The following is a 19646-nucleotide window of genomic DNA, read 5'->3' as shown; positions in this document are numbered from 1 at the left end:
AACATGTATTATTTACTATCTTATGTATTGTTAAATATACCTATAAAAATTTCTTTGTCTACAAACAATTCCCAAATTTACATTTTTACAACTTACAAGGAAGATTTTGAACCCGATTCGATTCATATGAAAATAGCTAGAGGTTATTTTCTTAGCTTTAATGTACTACTCTCCATTGCTTAACTGATATCGATTTAGTTTTATTTGTCAAAAGCTATTAGTTTCTATTCTCTAGGACCATTAAAAATTGATTAGTTTAATTATTTAAATATAACTATACGGCAATAAAAATGAGATTTCATAGAAAATGGTGTGTAAAAATATATTATAGGTAGATATTTTATTCCTACTGAACAGGACAGGACTGACTAAATTGTGGTAAATTATTCAGAAATTCTAGATTTGAAAATATACACAATAAAGCATTATATTTATTTAAAATATAATATAAAACATTAAATTTGTTAATAATTTACATTAATAAGTATAATAACAAGTCAAAATAAGCGAAATAATATCCAAAGTCATAAGTCATCTAACAAGTGGTTCTATAAAGCACTTCATATTGGAACCTATCTATGTAGGAACTAACAACAGGGTTAGTTGCAGGACTATATTTCCTAATTTAACTACATTTCATTATTCGTGACGTGGAAGTCATCACAATGATGAACTCCACATCATAAATAAATAAATAGAATGACAAATATATGAAGACCAGCGAGAATGTCTGTGTTATCCAGAGGATATCGCGATCATCGACTTCAGTGGGCACAAGAACATGCAAATTGGGTGAGTGGGCCTCTACTTTGTTCACAGATGAGTCCCGTTTAGATATGCACCAGATACAAGACGGACAAGAATTTGAAGATGATCTGGCAATGCTGAACGATTGGCCACCATGCAGGAGGTTCATATACAGAAAGGCGGCTGTATAGTAGTATGGGGTGGCATCACTCTTGATGACAGAACCAATCTCGTTTGTCTGGAACGGTTTTTAAATGCAACACACAGCCGCGATATTATTCTTGAACCTTCTTCTTCTTCTTCATGTGCCTTGTCCGTTCCGAACGTTGGCAATCAACATGGCTATTCTGACTTTGTTTACGGCAGATCTGAATAGTTCAGCAGATGATAATCCGAACCATTGCCGCAAGTTTTGGAGCCACGAGTGTCTTCTCCTCCCTGGACCCCTTCTGCTGTCTATTTTCCCTTGAACGATCAGTTGTAGTACTCTATATTTATTATGTCTCATAACGTGACCCAAGTATTCCAACTTTCTTTTCTTTATACTTATTCCTACCTCTCTCTCTTTACCTATCCGGCGTAGTACCTCTTCGTTGGTCACGTGCTCAGTCCAGGATATACGTAATATACGTCGGTAAGCCCACATTTCGAAGGCCTCTACTTTTTTCATCAATGTTGCGGTCATTGTCCACGCCTCCATTCCATATAACAAAACCGGGAATACATAACATTTCAGAAGTCGAATTTTGAGAGGTAGGGTGAGGCTTTTAGAGGTGAAAATTTGCTTCATGCTAGTGAACGATGCTCTTGCCTTTTCTACTCTTATACGTATTTCCTTCGCTTGATCCCAATTTGAGTTAACTGTTGTTCCCAAGTAGATGTACGAATCCACGTGTTCAATTCTTTCATTGTCTAATATCAGTTGCTGTGGTGGTTGTTGGGTTTTGCTTACTAACATCCATTTGGTTTTTGTGATATTTAGTCTGAGTCCGTATTGTGCACTTGTTTTTTGTATCTTACTCATTAGGCAACTCAGTTCCTCCATGCTACTTGCTAGAATCACAGTGTCATCAGCATACCTTATGTTATTAATTATTTCTCCATTTATCTTTATGCCTTCTGTGCTTTCCTCCAGCGCTGTCTTAAATACTTCTTCTGAGTATATATTAAAGACAATAGGAGACAAGATACAGCCCTGTCGTACCCCTTTCTTGATCTCAATTTTATTGGTCAATGTAGATCCTACTTTTACTTTAGCTGTTTGGCCCCAATAGAGACTCGCTATTGTTCGAATGTCTCTGTAGTCGACTCCGATCTTATGGAGAACTATTCTTGAACCTACTGCTACTTAAACCCAATTGAGCAGACGCATTTTGCAACGAAATATTGCGTTCAATACAAGACAGCAACTGTTTGAGGGACTTTCAATGGAGTGGAACAGAATATCGTAGCAAGACATTAACCATCTGATCATGAGTTTGCGTTACAGATGTAGGACAGTAATCAACAACTGTGGCGGTCTTTACTATATAACTCTATACTCTACTATACTAACTTAACCTAAACACTACTTTGTTGGAAGTTGAGGGGCAACAAATTAGTTTTTATTTTTTTTTGTTACCATTTTTTGACTTATGGAATTTTCTTTTAATTTTCTCAAGATCTTAAGATCTGTTGCGATAATTCTAAGAAAAATGTTTATTTTATATTCAAGACACTTTTTATTAAAAATATTTGAAATAAATTATTTGAAATCCTTCTTTAATCTCGCATTTTGTTTTTGTCCCCTAGATTATTTTGATGTGTGTAATTCTATTCTTGCTCTATAGATCAGTACGCGTAAAAAACATTTCTGATTTAATCCCTCTTTGGTACTTCGAAGTGAATGTGATTTGACATTTCTTCAAATTTTTTAGAAATTTACCATTGATCCCAGAACTTATCTAGGTAAACTGATGTATAATTATGTAATAAATTGTTCCATACTATTAAAAAACAAGAATCCGGATGCAGATGTTAATAATATTGTGATGAGTATAATATATATATATATATATATATATATATATATATATTTATTGTTTATAAAATATAATCAATAATACAAATTTTATATTATGTGTATCGTTGTGAGCGAGTTCATTTCTGTTTACAAAAATGTCCATCGGTGATTTATTACCTACCGAGCGTTAATAAAAATTCAAATAATACGCTATAAACTGATACGTCAGAAAAGCAATCATAAAACGGACCAACAAAAAATGAGGTATGAGGTACACCTCAAAGCTCGGAATGAACCATTTTAATGCAAATTTAATTACTGACGGCTCGATGCGTGACGGGTTTTATTTTTTAATATCCCATTAATGTTTCGATTACCAGTGTATTAAAAAAACCGTTTTCTACAAATCAATAGTAGGAGATCCCCCCCAAGAGGCCATTAAAATCATCAACTCGGGGCTCTCAAAATACACCTAGAGTAGTAAATGAACCAGAATTGCTTCTAGTGCTGTTTGCGATACAGATATCAACAATATAACATACATGAAATGTACATTTTCGCTTTAATGGTTTAAAAAAAGGAATAATTTATTAAGCTATCCAATTTGCAAAACCCATGGCTCAAAAGCTACCTACAAAGTTAAATCATATAATACCAATGCCACGACACAATTTCTAAATTCAAAATACCATTTATTTTTAATGCCGAACAATAGCTCTAGGTTTAAAACATAAATAAATCATTACATAAAAATCAAAGTGTCCATTTAAGTAAACTCAAGCAAAAAAGTAAATCGTAAACTCATATTTTTCTGAGATCTTGTAAGCTATCACAGCATATTTGTATTGGTCCTCAGAACCTTCTGTTTTTATGACTTAAAAATCACCAACCAGACACAAGAAATACAAAGAAGAATTGGTTTAGGTTAAGTTGCATAAGGCAAATTGAAGGACGCATTTAATAGTGAAATCCCTATAACCCTAGGAGAAAAGTATACGATCAATGTGCGTGCTTCCAGTTATAACATATGTACCTATCCGAAATGCTGATGCTCACTAAAAATAATGCTAATAAACTGAGAATCGCACACAGGAAAATGTAGAAACCAATATTAGGAATTAAATTTACGGACCGCGTTAAAAACGAAGAGATTCGTAGAAGAACAGGAATAGAAGATATTATATAGAAGAAAGAAAAAATATCAAGGCTAAAATGGAGATTTGAAGGACATGTATGGTGCATAACTGGAGGCCACTTGCGCAAATACGTCTGCAGGCGTATAGAGGAGGCTTATGTCCAGCAGAGGATGCAAGAAGCAGGATAATGATAATATTGATACCTTCTTAATCATATTATACACTCTTTTTTGGAAGCTCTTTACTCACATTTTTTATCAGTTCTGCTGCTATTTCTCTCGACCTCTTATTATTGTTAAAACTCTTTATTATATTCCTGATCCATCCTTTACTAGGTACATACTTTATTATTACGCCATCTTGTATAAGAAGATTTTTATTATCCTGTGTAATTTTTCCATGCAATAGTTCCCTAAAATATCTATCCCCTACGATTTTCCATTTTCTGCTATTGTTTTTTGGTTGTTCCCATAAACTTCCCACCCTAATTATTCGAATGCGAATATTTCGTAGATGGTGGTATCTTTTATAGGTAACTTTATGCATTTAGTCTTAATTTTTGAGATTCTTTGAGATATAGCATTTGTGCATATCTGTATTAAAAAGAAATGGCTTGCTCTGACCTTGGCGGATGTCCGGCGTTGTCGGAAAATGATGCGTTGCGGTAATGTTGGTTCATGTTATCATTGTTCTTTGTGTTCAAATCTTTTCTGAATTTTATATATTCTTTGGGCATATATAAGTCTTCTAAGATCTTTATTTCCCCTATTAGTTTCCATTTCTTAGGTCCACGAAGTAAAGATCTTCTTATTCGTGTAGTGCCTATCCGTTTCGGATTTTGGCGACCATCATGGCAATCTGTATTTGCACACTGCTACTCTGAAGAGATTTGTGGTTGTTTTGTTGAACTACGTACGTAGATTTAGCTAGGAAATCCTTCGCCTTCCTGGTCCCCGTTTTCCTTCTACTTTTCCCTGTAGAATTAATTTCATCAACCCATATCTTTCGCTGTTCCTAATGATGTGATCGAGTTATTCGGTTTTGGCTGTTTTTATTGTGGTTAACAGCACTTCTTCTTTTTGTATTCTTGTCGTGAAGTAAACGTAAGTAGGTATTTTAAAATAAAAAAATTTTTAAATTATTTACCTTATCATAAATAAGATTTTGTTAGTTATTTGAATATTTACTTACCAATATTTACCAAATATACCAATATTTTTAATAGTAGAAATCTATTCACTCTGTTTACTGAAAATTTCAGAGACGGATTGGCATAAATGAACTATAAAAATAAATTTCGCGAGTCTCTGGTAAATATACATCTAGATGAAAGGACGATAGCTCTAAAAATTCACGTGAGGCTAGCACGGGATGAGTACCTAAGACCCGACGACCGAATTGGAGATTTTAAGGGTTGGAATCATGCAATCCATGAAGACGCCTACAAACATTATGCCAGTAACACAAATATTACGCCTATGAACTACCGCAATGTATTTACATTATGTATTATAATGTATTATATAAAGGAGTGTGACTTAATAGAACACACAATCGCTTGAATCGCAAAAGGTGCTCTCACGTATTATTTTGATGATCAAAAACAGATTAAGCAGTAGGAATAAGGTTTACTCCTTCTAATACCAGATTATCAATAACCATCGGAAATATTTCTACAGTATTTCAAACAGAATATCTAATGATAGATTTGTCACAAAAGAGCCTAACAAAGCTCTTCAATTCGTCCAAACCATTTACTACCCCAGACTGCTAAACTGTATGGAATATTCTAAAATCTACAGTTTATAATTCAGTAAGAGCAACGAACAGTCCCTTTAGCAATTGACGCGACAACTGCTATACTTTCGTCATGGCTGCCAGAGCATAAAAGAATTGCTTAAAAAAATCTATATTCTGCAAAAATGTAAATAGAACCGCCAAACATATTGACTAGAACTACAAGGAGATTGATCTCCAGCGCCATAAGTACGAGGAAGAGGTCTTTCTAAAACTTAAATAAAACCTATTTCCGAAACGGATAGTAGGCTTTGTTAGAAGCCTAGATTTGTTGGACTTAACATAGGTCTTAACAAAAGATCTCTCAAGTAGAAGGATCTCTCAATATGTAAGATAGTTAAGTTAAAAAATTAAACATAATCATGAAAAAACTAATATAGAATCTATTTTCACCAGCAAACTGCAAATGCAGAAAGTATTAAGGGAATAATAGGATAGCCAAGCGGGCTGGGCGGCTGGCTTCTCCTTCGCTTCAATGCGAGAGATGTCAGTTCAATCCCCAGCTCGGTGTACAGAAAACAAAAAGGCTAACGCAGCAGTTTAAAATTCTAAATGAATCTGCGGCTTAGTCTAGAATATGCTGGTATCTGATCGGCCTATGGTGGAGCAGTACGGCAAGAGATAAGGGCTTGCGGCTCGGTGATACTCCTCCATAGATCCCTACCGGAAGGGCGTGTGCCGCCTAAATACCGGGTATATATATATATATATATATATATATATATATATATATATATATATATATATATATATATATATATATTAAGGGAATAAACCTAATCAACGAGACTCCCAATTAAAATATTTAAAATAAAATTAAACATAACAGTAATTTACAATATTTATGTAGTGAAACTACATAAAGTCTTTACAGTTTATCACCACTTCTTAAACAAGGGTACTTACTGTGTCCTAAGTGTAAATGCTGCCGATGTGATTGACGATGGTAAATGCAATCCCTTAATTATTTCCTGCCATAACTTCTTATTAATAACATCTACTAAACCACCACGGGCTATCACCAAATTGTACAATTCATAGAGATCAAGAACAGACTTTGCCATTATTGGCAATCGGTTTATCGGAGTCCCTGTAACAAAGAAAATGATTATTAATCTAATATATTTAACAAAGTCAATATTTAACATTTGACTGGGTGACAACCAAAAATTCTTTCATTGGACCAGTTTTTCGCAATATCTGAGGAGTATAGTAATCTGAAGAGAGCTAATATCAAAGTAATGTATGGTATATCTTTTTATTAAAATTAACCATTTTTTATTTAGCCTATGAAGCTTGAAGATTATAACTTTTCGAGAAAAACAAACTAGAACATTTTAAATACCTACGTAAGAATCGCAAAACAAATAAAAACTTTATTCAACAATCTCTTTTTTTCAATATGCACATTTATGTAAATGTACTTATTCTTTGCAGTTTTATACCTTTCGTGAATTGGTTTCTTATACTCAAAATAAACGAGTAAATCACTGTCTTTTCTAGATTACTTTTTTACTCAATTATATAAATTAGCCTCGTATGTTTCTCCAATGCGTTTATATTTTGAAAACTGCATTTAACATGAGAAAATAATTTATTTATTAATATAAATACATGAAATGAAACACAGTTTGTTCTCAATACAATGCGGAAATATATCTAGGTACAAAAATATACTCAATAATAAAAGAAAATGGTGATGTCTAAAATCGAAGATTGGAACCATTTGTGTTGCCCGAAACGCATTCAGTATATAATTACGGACCACAGAAATAGATTTGGAAATCACACTATCTACCAAGAGTCGACTAGATTTAAATAAATCATCAAACGCCAGACAGAAAAACAAAAATTATGAACAAGAGGTGTCGGTGATTAGCTATTAAGAGATTTTTTTTTGACAGTAATGGGGAATAAGAGCCGAATCTCAATGCGTGAAATGATCAATCATTAATGAAATTTGGCACTAAAAATTTTCTTTGCATTTTAAGTTTAATTTTGAGAAAACAAACGTGTGTTTGATTAACATTTGACAAACAAAAAATTAAATAACAAAATTATTCAAACATTTGGTATGCCAAAATTAATAAGTAATGTTCAATATTAAACATTTACTGTATGAAAGAAACATTATGGAACAGTGGCACAAAAGTAGAAAGTAGAAAAAAAGAAATCCGGCTCAAAGAATAGCATAAACGATATACAGTCCCTGCTCAATTTATTACTCACCATAAAAATTTCCGTTTTTTATAGTTCAATCGCACTGAAAGTCTGTTCATTTGGATACTAAGGAGTTGAATGGATTACACAACTATTGGGTACATAGTTACGTTGAAAATGTATAAATTTTTCTTAGAATTGTCAAAAATTTACAGATGACAGTAGAATGTGCTCAAAGTATGGAGTAACTAATTGTTTTACATTTTGAGATTTTTACTTAAGACATAGATTTGTGGTCAGTTTATTTAAAATTTGCACTAGTATAAGTATAAGTATAATATAAGTATTGACATTATTACATAATACTAGTGCTACTTTTGATTTTAGTTTGGAATTTTTAGATGGGTAAATCTAAAGATTTTGGTGTTGAGAAAATCTTGTCCATTACTGCTCTATTAGAGAATACAGCACTTAGTCAGAGAGAGATACCACGAAAATGTGCTGTATCCCAGTCGTCAGTGTGAAGATTGAGGCAAAAACCCAAAGAGAAGCGACCTGTGACATCAGTTCGAAAGGGCCGGTGTGACAAAAATCCTTCAGTGACCCCCAGGACGTAACGAAGTTTAAAAAATTTGACCGTAACACACAGAAGGGCCACCCATAGAGATTTAAGAAATAAATTGGAAAAAGCAGGATGCTCAGTATCGGTGGCCCCCGTACCCCGAAATTTGTATGGCATGGGCATCAAATGTCACAGGCCTGTTAAGAAGCCAAAACTAACACCACAAATGCTCAAAAAACGCTTAGCTTGGGCCAAGATTCATAAGGACTGGCCTATTGATGATTGGCGTAAGTTAAATTATTACAAATCATTTTATTTTCGCACTTTCTAATTGTTATTCACATTCACTGGTTTGCTTCAGCGATGAAGCTACATTTCAAATTATGGATGACAAGGTTCAGTTTGTCCGAAGACGTCCAGGGTAAAAATGTGAACAGGGGTATGTAACTAATACAATTAAACCTCCCACCTATAATATGGTCGGTGACTAGTGGCAAAGATATAAGACGTTTGTATATCGTAGAAAAAACCATGCGACAAGACCAATATAAAAGGGTTTTGCAGACAAGATTGGTTCCACAAGTGAACGAATGGTTTGGTAACAGTCATAAGATATTTATGCAGGATGGAGCACCTTGCCATACGGCTAAAAGTATTAAAAATTCTTTTGTTACAACAAGAAATTCCACTCTTACCATGGCTCGGCAACTCACCAGACATGAACCCCATTGAAAATGTCTGGGAGTGCCTAAAACAAGAGTTAGCCAAGGAAATAATTACCAACAACGTTCAGTTGGTAGAAAGAATCATTTTCCATTGGAATCACACCAAAAATTAAAAAAAAAATCGCAGGAAAATGCATAAGCAGCATGCCTAGGAGAGTAGCTGCACTGCGTAAAGCCAAGGGTGGCTTAACAAAATATTAATATTATAGTAAAATATTTTAATAATTTACGTGGTTTTTTTTCAATAAATATGCAAAAAGGGTACTATTATCATTTGTGTTTCTTACTTATAGCTAACAAAGTTATAATTATAATTGATTATAAAACACAGAAAACTAGAATTTGCTAAGTGAATCTAATAAATTGAGTAGGGACTGTATACGGTTTAAACCCTAAGAAATGAATATACTTATATACATTGTAACAGTACAAGTTTAGACCTACTCATTGTTTTAACAAGGTTTTAACTGAGGGTCCCAAAACATTGGTAATTGTCATGAGCATATGAACATAATTATCAAATTGAGCATAAATTTGTTTATCAATTTATTCCCACAGAAAAAAATTATTTGGGATTTGGAACAATGATGTGAATACTCATTCATCTTGTGCGGCGATATTCCGCTGAAGAATAGTTTCATTATTAATAGTAGTAGTCCCTACACGTAAAATTAAAACAAGAAACTAACTACTTAAAATCAAGAATTTCACTGATACTATGTGTGGGAAAGCACGATCTTATGGAACGAATTTACTGGAATTACCTCTAATACACCGATTTTTAACCCTAACAAAACTCAAATGTCTGTGTAATCGTCAAGCAAACGTATATTTTTCTACGCTTTGAATTTGAATGTAGACACAAAGTGTGAAATTCAGTATTAAATTGAAATTAGAGTGACATATTATTGTACAAAACTTAGCTCAAAGTAGCAAAACTAATCATTGATACAGCAATATATCTGTGATGGTAAATGATCACACCATTAATTGTAATTGTGGTGTTATAATCCAATCGTCAGAGACGAAAATGTCACTCAACCTCTAAAAACCATACGAACAAGCTGAATTTTGCCGAGAATATTAATTTTGGGACCCCAAAAAGATGCAAAAATTTTACCATTTTTATCCCCGGGCTTCTCCCTAAAACTACACAATAAATATTATTTTTAATATTGTTCGGAAGTTGTTTTCTTATACATATTATTTATTATCTATAATGGCAATTAATCACAATTGCTGTTGGAAATACGTTTATTCTGACGTTTCGATTTCAACCTTCAAAATCATTGTCAAAATTCTCAAAAATAAAGAACGATTTTTGAAGTGGAAATTGTGGTTTTTTTAGCGTTTATAATAATTCCCACCTCAGCACTATATATACTTAAGCTTTCGATTATATGTTGTGGGTCTGTAGTGCTGTAGGTCTTCTATGCTCGTTACAATGATCACAGTGTCATCTGCATATCGTAATTTGTTAAATAGTTTTTCGTTAATGGTACCTCCCTCTTTGATATTATTGAGCGAGTTTTTAAAAATTTCATCAGAATATACGTTAAAAAAGTGGCGATAAAACTCATCGCTGTCTAACTCCTTTACAGATCTTCTTTCTTCTGACTATTGCCCATGAATTTGAGCTATGATATTTTGGTTTCAATATAATGTTTGTATTATTTTAATGAATTTATTGTCAATGCGCTTATTCATAAGTATTGATATTAGTTTTCTTTGCCTTACTCTATCAAAGCTTTTTCGTAGTCAACAAAGCACAAGTGTAGGTCAACGTTTACACCACGACATCGCTGAATCAGTATGCTGATTGCAAATAGTCCTTCTCGAGTACCCATTTCATTTCTTTCAGACTTCCGAACTGAGTCTCACTAATCTCCTCCTTTAACTTTTCATAGACCCTCGTATGTACTACTTTAAGCAGTACTTTTAAAGTATGACTCATGAGGCTCATTGTCAAAGCAGTTTTTTACTGCTTGTTTCTAGGGATCGTACACCGTGTTGAACTAATCTGTCAATACTTCCAAGTTATCCTTTTCCACTAGTTTTAACAGTTCTACAAGTATTTCGTCTAATTCAGCTGCCTTCTTATCTTTTAGTTTTTTATGGCATATTTGATTTCATCTATTGTGATCTTCTGTCCCTCTAAAGGCTATAATTCTTTTAAATCCTGCATATCATCTCTTGTATCTTAAAAAAGATCTTTACAGTACTCCTCCCATCTTCTTAATTTCTTGGGCTACTGCTAGTAGTAATTTCTACTGCTGTATTAGCAGTGTGTACTCCTTTTTGTCTTTTATGTGTCCTTGTTGACTTTTTGGACCCATTCCGGTTATTTTTTTGTGCATTTTTTACATTAACAATATCAAACCATAAATGGCACGTCGTTCAGCATGGTGAGTACAGGGATATCGATTCCATGGTCTTTTTAAATGACGATTGTTTTATGGCTCTATTTAATAACTAATTTATTATTACATTATTATATTATGTAGGTACACAGTGTCATTTCATGCGAATATGTGAACAGAAATATAATGTTAGAAATATATAGATTTTTTTTAAATAAATCATTATTACTTAATAAACTCCCGTACGCTACGACACTGTCGAGCTTAGGATAATATGATTCATATTTATTTTATAAAAGAGTAGACAAGAAAGTGCCAAAATTAATAGATTGTTTGTATTATATTTTATTTGACGCGTAGATATCAAAGGCCTGAAAAATTAGTTATTGGAGCATACTTCTTAATCGAATGTCTGGCAGATGTCACCAGCATCATAAATATTACGAACTATTAAAAAATACTAAAGTTGTCACTGAGCTTTCTTTGATTTGTTTTGCTGAACGAAAAATAAAAATAAATTTATGTGTTCAATGGAATAAACGCTTGTTAGAGGCTAATGCACTCATATAACGGCACCATTATATCTATAACATCGAAAAATTTGTGATTTGAAAAAAATGAAGTGATTAAAATGTATTTGAAGAAGCCATTTTATACTGGACCAAATCATTACAACAAACTGGACCAGCCATTACAGAGTCAAAAATTTAAAATACGATACATTTAATTAAAGATGGGAAAGCACCAGAATCTAGTAATTTCCAGGTTATCTGAAGTATGGAAGTTCATCACAGAAAATATCAGAAAGGAAAAGGGAGATTAAACTCCATAAATATGTTATAGTGGGAAGAATATTACAAATCAATATTGCGGAAGAAAGGCTACATTGCGAAATAAATTGCAGAGACTTCAGAAGAAATCTGTAATACTGATCGTACAGAGATCCAATATATAAAGAATAATCAATGAGTGTAAACGAGATATGACGAACCTTAAAGGAAATAAAAAATAGGAAAGCCAGAGGACCTGGAAACACGAACATTGAATTTATAAAACTCAGATCTTTAATAAATGTTAATACATGTGTCAAACGATAAAATATTCCAGAAGATTGGAGCTTGGCGTGTATAAGCTCTATCCAGAAAAAGGATGACTAAAATGTAAAAATTACAGAGGAAAAAGAAAGTGTAAAATGAATCTAAAAATTACAGTAAAAGCCGTAAATAGGGGAGGTTGTAGGTCGATAGATAAAAGAACGAATCGGAATCAATATGAGGAAACAAAAGATCCGAGTGGATTCCGTGCTGGCAGATCTTGTGTATACTATTTCTACTTAAACAAATTATGCAGAAATGAGCGGAGCATTCGTTACATCGCAAAGCTTTAGGAATTTCTTGAAGTACAGTGTTTGATGCAATACAAAGATTTCGGGAAACAGGACAATACACCAGGAGGCTAGGTCAAGGTAGACGAAGAACCACAAGTCAAGTTGAAGATCGCTTTCTTAGGTTACAAGCGTTACGTGATCGTACATTATCAGCACCAGTACTTGTTCAACGATTAAATGATGTCCAAACAAACAGAGTTTCCGTTTATACCGTTTCAGACGCTTAAATGAATATAGATTGAGAGCCAGAATACCTGTCACGTGACCGCTACTAACAGCAAATCATCAGAGGCAACGTTTCCACTTCGCTCGCGAACATCTTAATTGGGGTGTTGACGATTGGAGTGCTATGCTTTTCACGGATAAATCAAGATTTAACAGATATTAACCAGATGGGCGGCCTAGGATATGGAGAAGAGCTGGTGAACGTTATCAGCAATGTTGTTTTACTCCGAGAGTTCAATTTGGTAGAGGTGGTGTAATGGTGTAGGCAGGCATTTCCCTAGAGGCTCATACAGAACTTGTTATAAGTCAAGGGGGCAATTTGAACGCTCAACGGTATATTCAGCAATGTTTGAAAGATCATGTAGTGCCATTTGCCCCATTTGTTTAAGAAAACTTTCGTCTGATGTAAGATAATGCTCATCCGCACATCGCAAGAATAACACGGAATTACTTGGATGAAGTTGAGATTCATTTGTTACCATGGCCCCCAAGGAGTGCAGACTTGAATCCAATAGTTCATGCATGGGATATTCTGGGATGAAGTATTCGACGTTATAACGTAACCATGGTGAGTTTGAAACCATGAATGATTTGGAGCAAGCAGTTCATGACGAATAGGAGCAAATCAGTCAAGCAGACTTTGCTACCTTAATCCGAAGTATGCCTTATCGAATGAGAGCCGTAATTAGGGCTCGTGGAGTACACTCTACTAAATATCATTTTCTATATAAAAAAGGTTTATATTTAAAAAAAAAATTGTTTCTTTGCAGATTTTCAAATTTTTTGAATTGTTTATTGTTTTTTCTGTGTAACATTCTTGAGTTGTAATAAATTTGACTTTTAAACTTTGTTTATAACTAAATATTTAATTGGGAACATCTTAAACTTCTTTAAACGCCAGTTTTTAGGAAAAATCTGAGTGTCCGGTTAATTTTGCACCCCAGTGTAGAATTGTTAGCAGAGATCTTTAATAAATGTCTAATCAAACAAGAAAATATTCCAGAAGATTGGAGCTTGGCGTGTATAAGCTGTATCTAGAAAAAAGGGGACAAGAACACGTCTTCAAGGATTTGTCATCCCTCATATAACTTTTAAAAACCTGGATAAGATTAATTTTTCAGTTTTTCTGCCTTTACTGACCTAAATGAACATTTCGTGTATATATCCTCTCTTGGGTTGTATGTTATTTTGCGTATTATAAATTTTTTTTAATTAAGGTAACGTTCTGTTGCTTTTCTCAAGTTCAAACGATTTCTACTGAGGTCTGACAACGTTAGTGTGAAATTACTCTAATAATGTAAAACGTTCTTGACCCAATCTTATTATTAAATAAAACAAAATATTCATTGTTTTAAGGCAAGCTGCGAACAATACATTGAAGATTTTCCCATTTAGAACAACTCAAACATGTCAAATAAATCAAAAAACAAATCAACTTTATATAGCTAACACTTATTCGCACAACAAAGTATCAAATTAATAAAAGATTGCGAGGTTGATTCGCCAAAGCCGTTATCATGTCACATAACTCAGAATATCGCACTCTCTCAGGATGCTGCGGATGATGATGGTAAAAGTGGTAGGAGGAGAACGAGGACCAAAACAAAACAATGTTTTAAAATGTTTTTTATTGAAAATTAATACCGCACTCAGCAGTCCCGGCCTTAAATTTTAATTTGCACCGAATATTTGAATCTAGGTTAATTTGAAGAAAATATAAAAAGAAAATTTCAATGTTGAAATATGAAACAATATAAATAAAAAACATTTTGTATAAAACATAAAATAAACATTTTTTTTTTAATTTCCATAGAGTGTCGTTCAAACAAAGTATAATTAAATATATGCAAATTAAATGGAAACAAAATGTTGAAAGTTTTGGTGAAGTAACATTTTGCATGTAGTCGCCCATTGGTTCTTTGCCCACATATGGCATTATTCAGAAATTATTTTATATTACATTTTTTTTACTCATGAAATCAAAGCTCTGAAATTAAGCCGCATGTTTCTATACAACACAATAGATCAAACAAAGATAACACAATGACAAAAGACGGTAATTAATTCACCTATTGCAAACTTCGAATTTTGTTTCCGATAAGAGACAGCGTATTTGTAGATGATTGTATTATGTAAATTCTTATCAATTTTCGTGCCTCATATTCATTTTTTAAGACCTGTTATAACGGCAAACTATTTCCTGGGTGCTCGTTTGTATGTGGTAAGTAAATATTTTAAAATATTTTAAGAATTTGTGCTAGTATGAATGATTGCGCCTGTGCAGAGATTCAGCGTGCTAACTCTATACATTCACACTCCTAGACATTTGTAAAAGTTCACCGTTTAAGGCAGACGAAAGTTTGTCTAGAACTGCAAGTAGTTATATGACGTATCATGGTCATCTTAGCAATTACAATTGTACCTTACGTTACTTTTAATTTTAAATTAACTCAGGCTTAAAGCACAAATTTGTAAAGATAGTAACAAATGTAAGGGTAAATTATGGTTAATTATAGTAAGTTTAACTTGGTATGGGTACCGGGACAAACAGGCGTGGAAGGGAACGAGGTATGGGTACCGGGACACACAGGCGTGGAAGGGAATGAACGGGCTCTGGTACGACAGGGCTCATTCACTCTGCCGGTGGGCCTCGAACCTGTGAATGAACTACCCTGCAGTACTGGTCGGGGTAGTCTCAGAGAGCTTCTTCTGCGGAAGTTTCAGGGTGCCAGTTGTGGAGGTATCCAAAAGTCTTACAGCCCAACTCCTAAACTGTAGAAGGTGCTGTCTGGTGGTCAGTATGCTTACCGGCCACTGTAGACTCAGGCGGCACCTTGGATTGGCGGATAGCTCACGGTGTCGTTTGCAATGAGGAGGAGTAAAGCTCCTCACATGTCCTTTGGAAGTGCCTGGCACTGGCCTACCAGGGGTGGCACATCCTGGGTTCGATCTTTATGCAACCCAGTCAAATAAGGGAGTTATCCTTAAATAGACTTGTGGTTTTCTGTGAGGCCACAGGGTTACTGAAGGATTAGATGTTCAGAACGGCTGAGACTTGGAGTCCCTGCTGATTACTGTAGATATGGGAGCCCGGAATAGCCTTGGCCCCAGAAACGCCGAAGAATAGGTCCTTATACGACTATTCCGTATGATAGGGGTGATATAATGGACCCGTCTTAGGAGGTCTAGGTGTATGAAGGGCTCAAATGGGTCCTGCTCGATCTACCATAACCATAACCAAACGGTAAATTATTAATTTACTGATTTATTAATTGCCATCATTTAACTTTTTTAGATTATTGTTCTCCAAGTCCTATATTTGGCTTCTTGTGGTGCCTTATTCGCTTTGTTGCACCACCAGAGGATGTATGTCGCTCTTCCTCATTAGGTGCACACATATATGTGGGACAACGTCTATTTCGAACTGAATGCAGAAGAGCTGTGCTACGCAAATTACGTCTCGGTGATTTGCAATTACATTCCAAGAGATGGCATTAGCAACACATTTTGGTTTTATCTGATTTAGGATCGCGAGGAGGTCAACCTTAGCTAAAATATCTCATCTTCAGGACCACAAAGACAATCATGGACTTCCCTACCCTGACTAGCTCTTCTTAGAGAGAGTTTGGCTAATCCCTAAGACAAACAATGGTAGCAAGAATTATCATAATTATCATAAAAGAGATCACAACAAAACACAAGTCCTTTACAAGATAACTGAAAACTGAAAGTCTAAAAAATTACTGAAGGTCCAAACAAAAATTAAATTACTGAAGGCTGAACGGTAAAAAGGTGGCTGAAGATCTTAATATTAAAGAAAAATCATTTCATTTAACACTTAACTCAAATGATGTTTTCGATGTAGATCTGCAGGATGAAAAGTTGACGATATTGTCGGTGTCACTTTATATCAGGTCTCCTAATTATTCATTGCATGGAGCAGAAGCCTGGTGACTATATAAAACCATTGTTTTTATAGTCCATTGGATGTGAAATGGAGCCTGGTGGTAGATTAATTACCAGCACGTGGATTCATTACCAGTCCTTGGATTTCTAGTACGAATGGAATCGTAGTGGAATTGAGCCTGATGGTGAATTAATTATTATCAGTCTATGTATTTCTTGTAAAGCACGTAGATTAAAAGACCTTGTTGCTGGGGTGATGTTTAGTGATAATATTTAAAAATTAGTAGTTCGAAGATTTCAGTTCGAAATAACAGAAGTCGAAAAGTTCAGACAAAACTGAAATTAAAAAGTAGATGTTGAACACCAATTATTTTATTTTTTACTATATTTTATCGCAATATGAAAAAACATGGCAAAAAGACTGGTTGACCAAATGATTGATTGATCCCCGCTATACAGAATAATGTTGTACGGGGCGGAGGCATGGACGCTTACAGACACCACTATTAAAAAACTTGAAGCATTTGAGATGTGGCTTTATAGAAGAATGCTGAGAATATCATGGACAGCAAGGATCACGAACAACGAAGTTCTAGAAAAAATGAAGAAGGAACCAGAGATTGTGTTTACGATCAAACGCATAAAATTGCAATATCTGGGACACGTTATGAGAAATCAGCACCGTTACTCCCTGCTGCAGTCTATATTGCAAGGTAAAGTCAAAGGTAAGCGAGGACCCGGTAGAAGGAGAATATCATGGCTGCGGAATTTAAGAACATGGTTTAAGAAAACCTCAACGGAGCTGTTTCGAGCCGCAGCGAGCAAGGTCATGATTGCCAATATGATTTCCAACATCCGAAACGGATAGGAACCAGAAGAAGAAGATACAGAATAATAATTACAGCTTAGATATATCTTCTTATTTTTTAAATGTCATAAAACAGTATCAGTACATTGGCAATATTAATTTTAAGTTGATTTTTCTAGCACAATGCATAGCATGCCACAGGTATTGTTTCTTTAAACGTGTGTAATTGTGAAATAAATTAAAACGCAGATACATTGTATTAGTCTTCATAAAATTGGCTTTATCTGGAAGACAACTGTTTGACATTTTTATTCATTTTTTTATTATAGTTTCTGACAAAGATCCGTCGTATACAATAAATCGATTATGTCATGCGCTGTGTAATATAATAGTGTCATCTTGCTGAAAGCTTAACTCCCACTTCATTGACTGTAACGATCTGGCATCGTTTTTGAAAAAGAAAGCAGCAATGTCTCCTCCAATCTTAAAAGCACACCAAATTTCTTTAGATCTTTACTCCAAATGCCGTTGTTTTACTTACTGACATTCGACTAAAAATCACTGTCAATTAACTATTATGCGAGTCCTCAGGACTTCGGCAAATTTTCTATATAAAAAGATTTCCGCCCTGAATCAATGGACCTTCTATGCCTTCTCTGCTAAAGGTTCGCCTGTATAACCGTAATTGGAATCATCGAGACCAATTTAGGAGAGAGGGAGAGTCCGGCACGGGGATCGACTCACCGCTAGTTCCTTTTACATTTTTATTTGTGGGCTCCAAGAGTCACTCGTTTATGAGTCCTCATCTGGATCATTTATTTTTGTCTGGTATCCGAAAAGTCGGCACGAAATTCTGTTAGGCATGGTATACCGTTCCATGGCCATAATCCCTCAGAGTTCGCAAGCTCTCTGAGGTATCTCTTAGACATCATTCTTCCTCCTGTACCATACATCCCATAGGCACTTATGGATTGGAGCTCGCGGTGATCGCAGTATTATGAGTCAACACAATTTAGAGGTAGCCTATGGTGTAGATGTGGTGGGATTTGGTTCATAGTCTTAGATGGACATGGGTGCTCGGTAGTCATGAGGTTTCAATTCTTCCACGAGATAAATTTTGTAAGCAAATAAACCCAACTCCTTCAAAAAGGCGACATAGATCCAATTTTTGTGCGCAAGGATGGATGGACTAATTCAAGGCTTCCTGAAGACTACGTTCTATAGCAGGAACATCTTCTTTCATAGATACTGTATGAGGTTCCCGAGGATGTGTTGTATCACATAGAGTAAACGTTGCGCAAAAATGTTTCATTGTTAATCGAGTAAATACTCTGATGGACGATTCTGTCGATCAGCAAATAGCCGTAATGTGAACTGTTTTTCAAAGAAAATCTGCAATTTTGTAAGGTTGTTCAGGCGTTACTCAGGCCATGATAAAGTGGCTAATATAACTGACCACATCGGCTATGATTTATTCGTCACTAGAAGTAGTGCCTTTTATATTTCGCTATTATAACAATTGTTAATAACCAGGAAAAAAATTTTTATATCTTTTATCCTTAATTTTCTCATTTATTCTGGTCACAACGATACCGTTGCTATAATTTTACTATTTTTTTGTTTCTTTAAGTATACTTTGAATCTATTGGTGAGTGATTTGGAGATAATATTGTCTAGTACTTAATCTTAGCCGAGTACGATTCATATTTGAAATGCGTTGTTGAGATTTGGTTGGTTCAAACACTGATTTTCAAACCATGGACTAGAAAATTACATATTAGTGGAGTTTACATTACTTTGAGAAAGTATTTTGCGGTCAAATCTTTTGATC

General features: G+C 34.4%; 1 protein-coding gene across 2 annotated transcripts in view; it reads right to left on the bottom strand.

The window, feature by feature from the left end:
• The window catches only part of retn (retained), a 656233-nt gene that overhangs the window by 37934 nt on the left and 598653 nt on the right, over positions 1–19646 (bottom strand). For both annotated transcript variants that reach the window (XM_072540200.1, XM_072540199.1), the window contains exon 5: positions 6589–6772. In XM_072540200.1, the coding sequence (XP_072396301.1) occupies positions 6589–6772 (184 nt within the window). The remainder of the gene's footprint in view (positions 1–6588; positions 6773–19646) is intronic.

This window comes from Diabrotica undecimpunctata, chromosome 8 (assembly GCF_040954645.1).
Source record: "Diabrotica undecimpunctata isolate CICGRU chromosome 8, icDiaUnde3, whole genome shotgun sequence".
NCBI lineage: Eukaryota > Metazoa > Arthropoda > Insecta > Coleoptera > Chrysomelidae > Diabrotica > Diabrotica undecimpunctata.
Note: the sequence above shows the minus strand (reverse complement) of the source record. Positions and strands in the feature narration are given on the sequence as shown.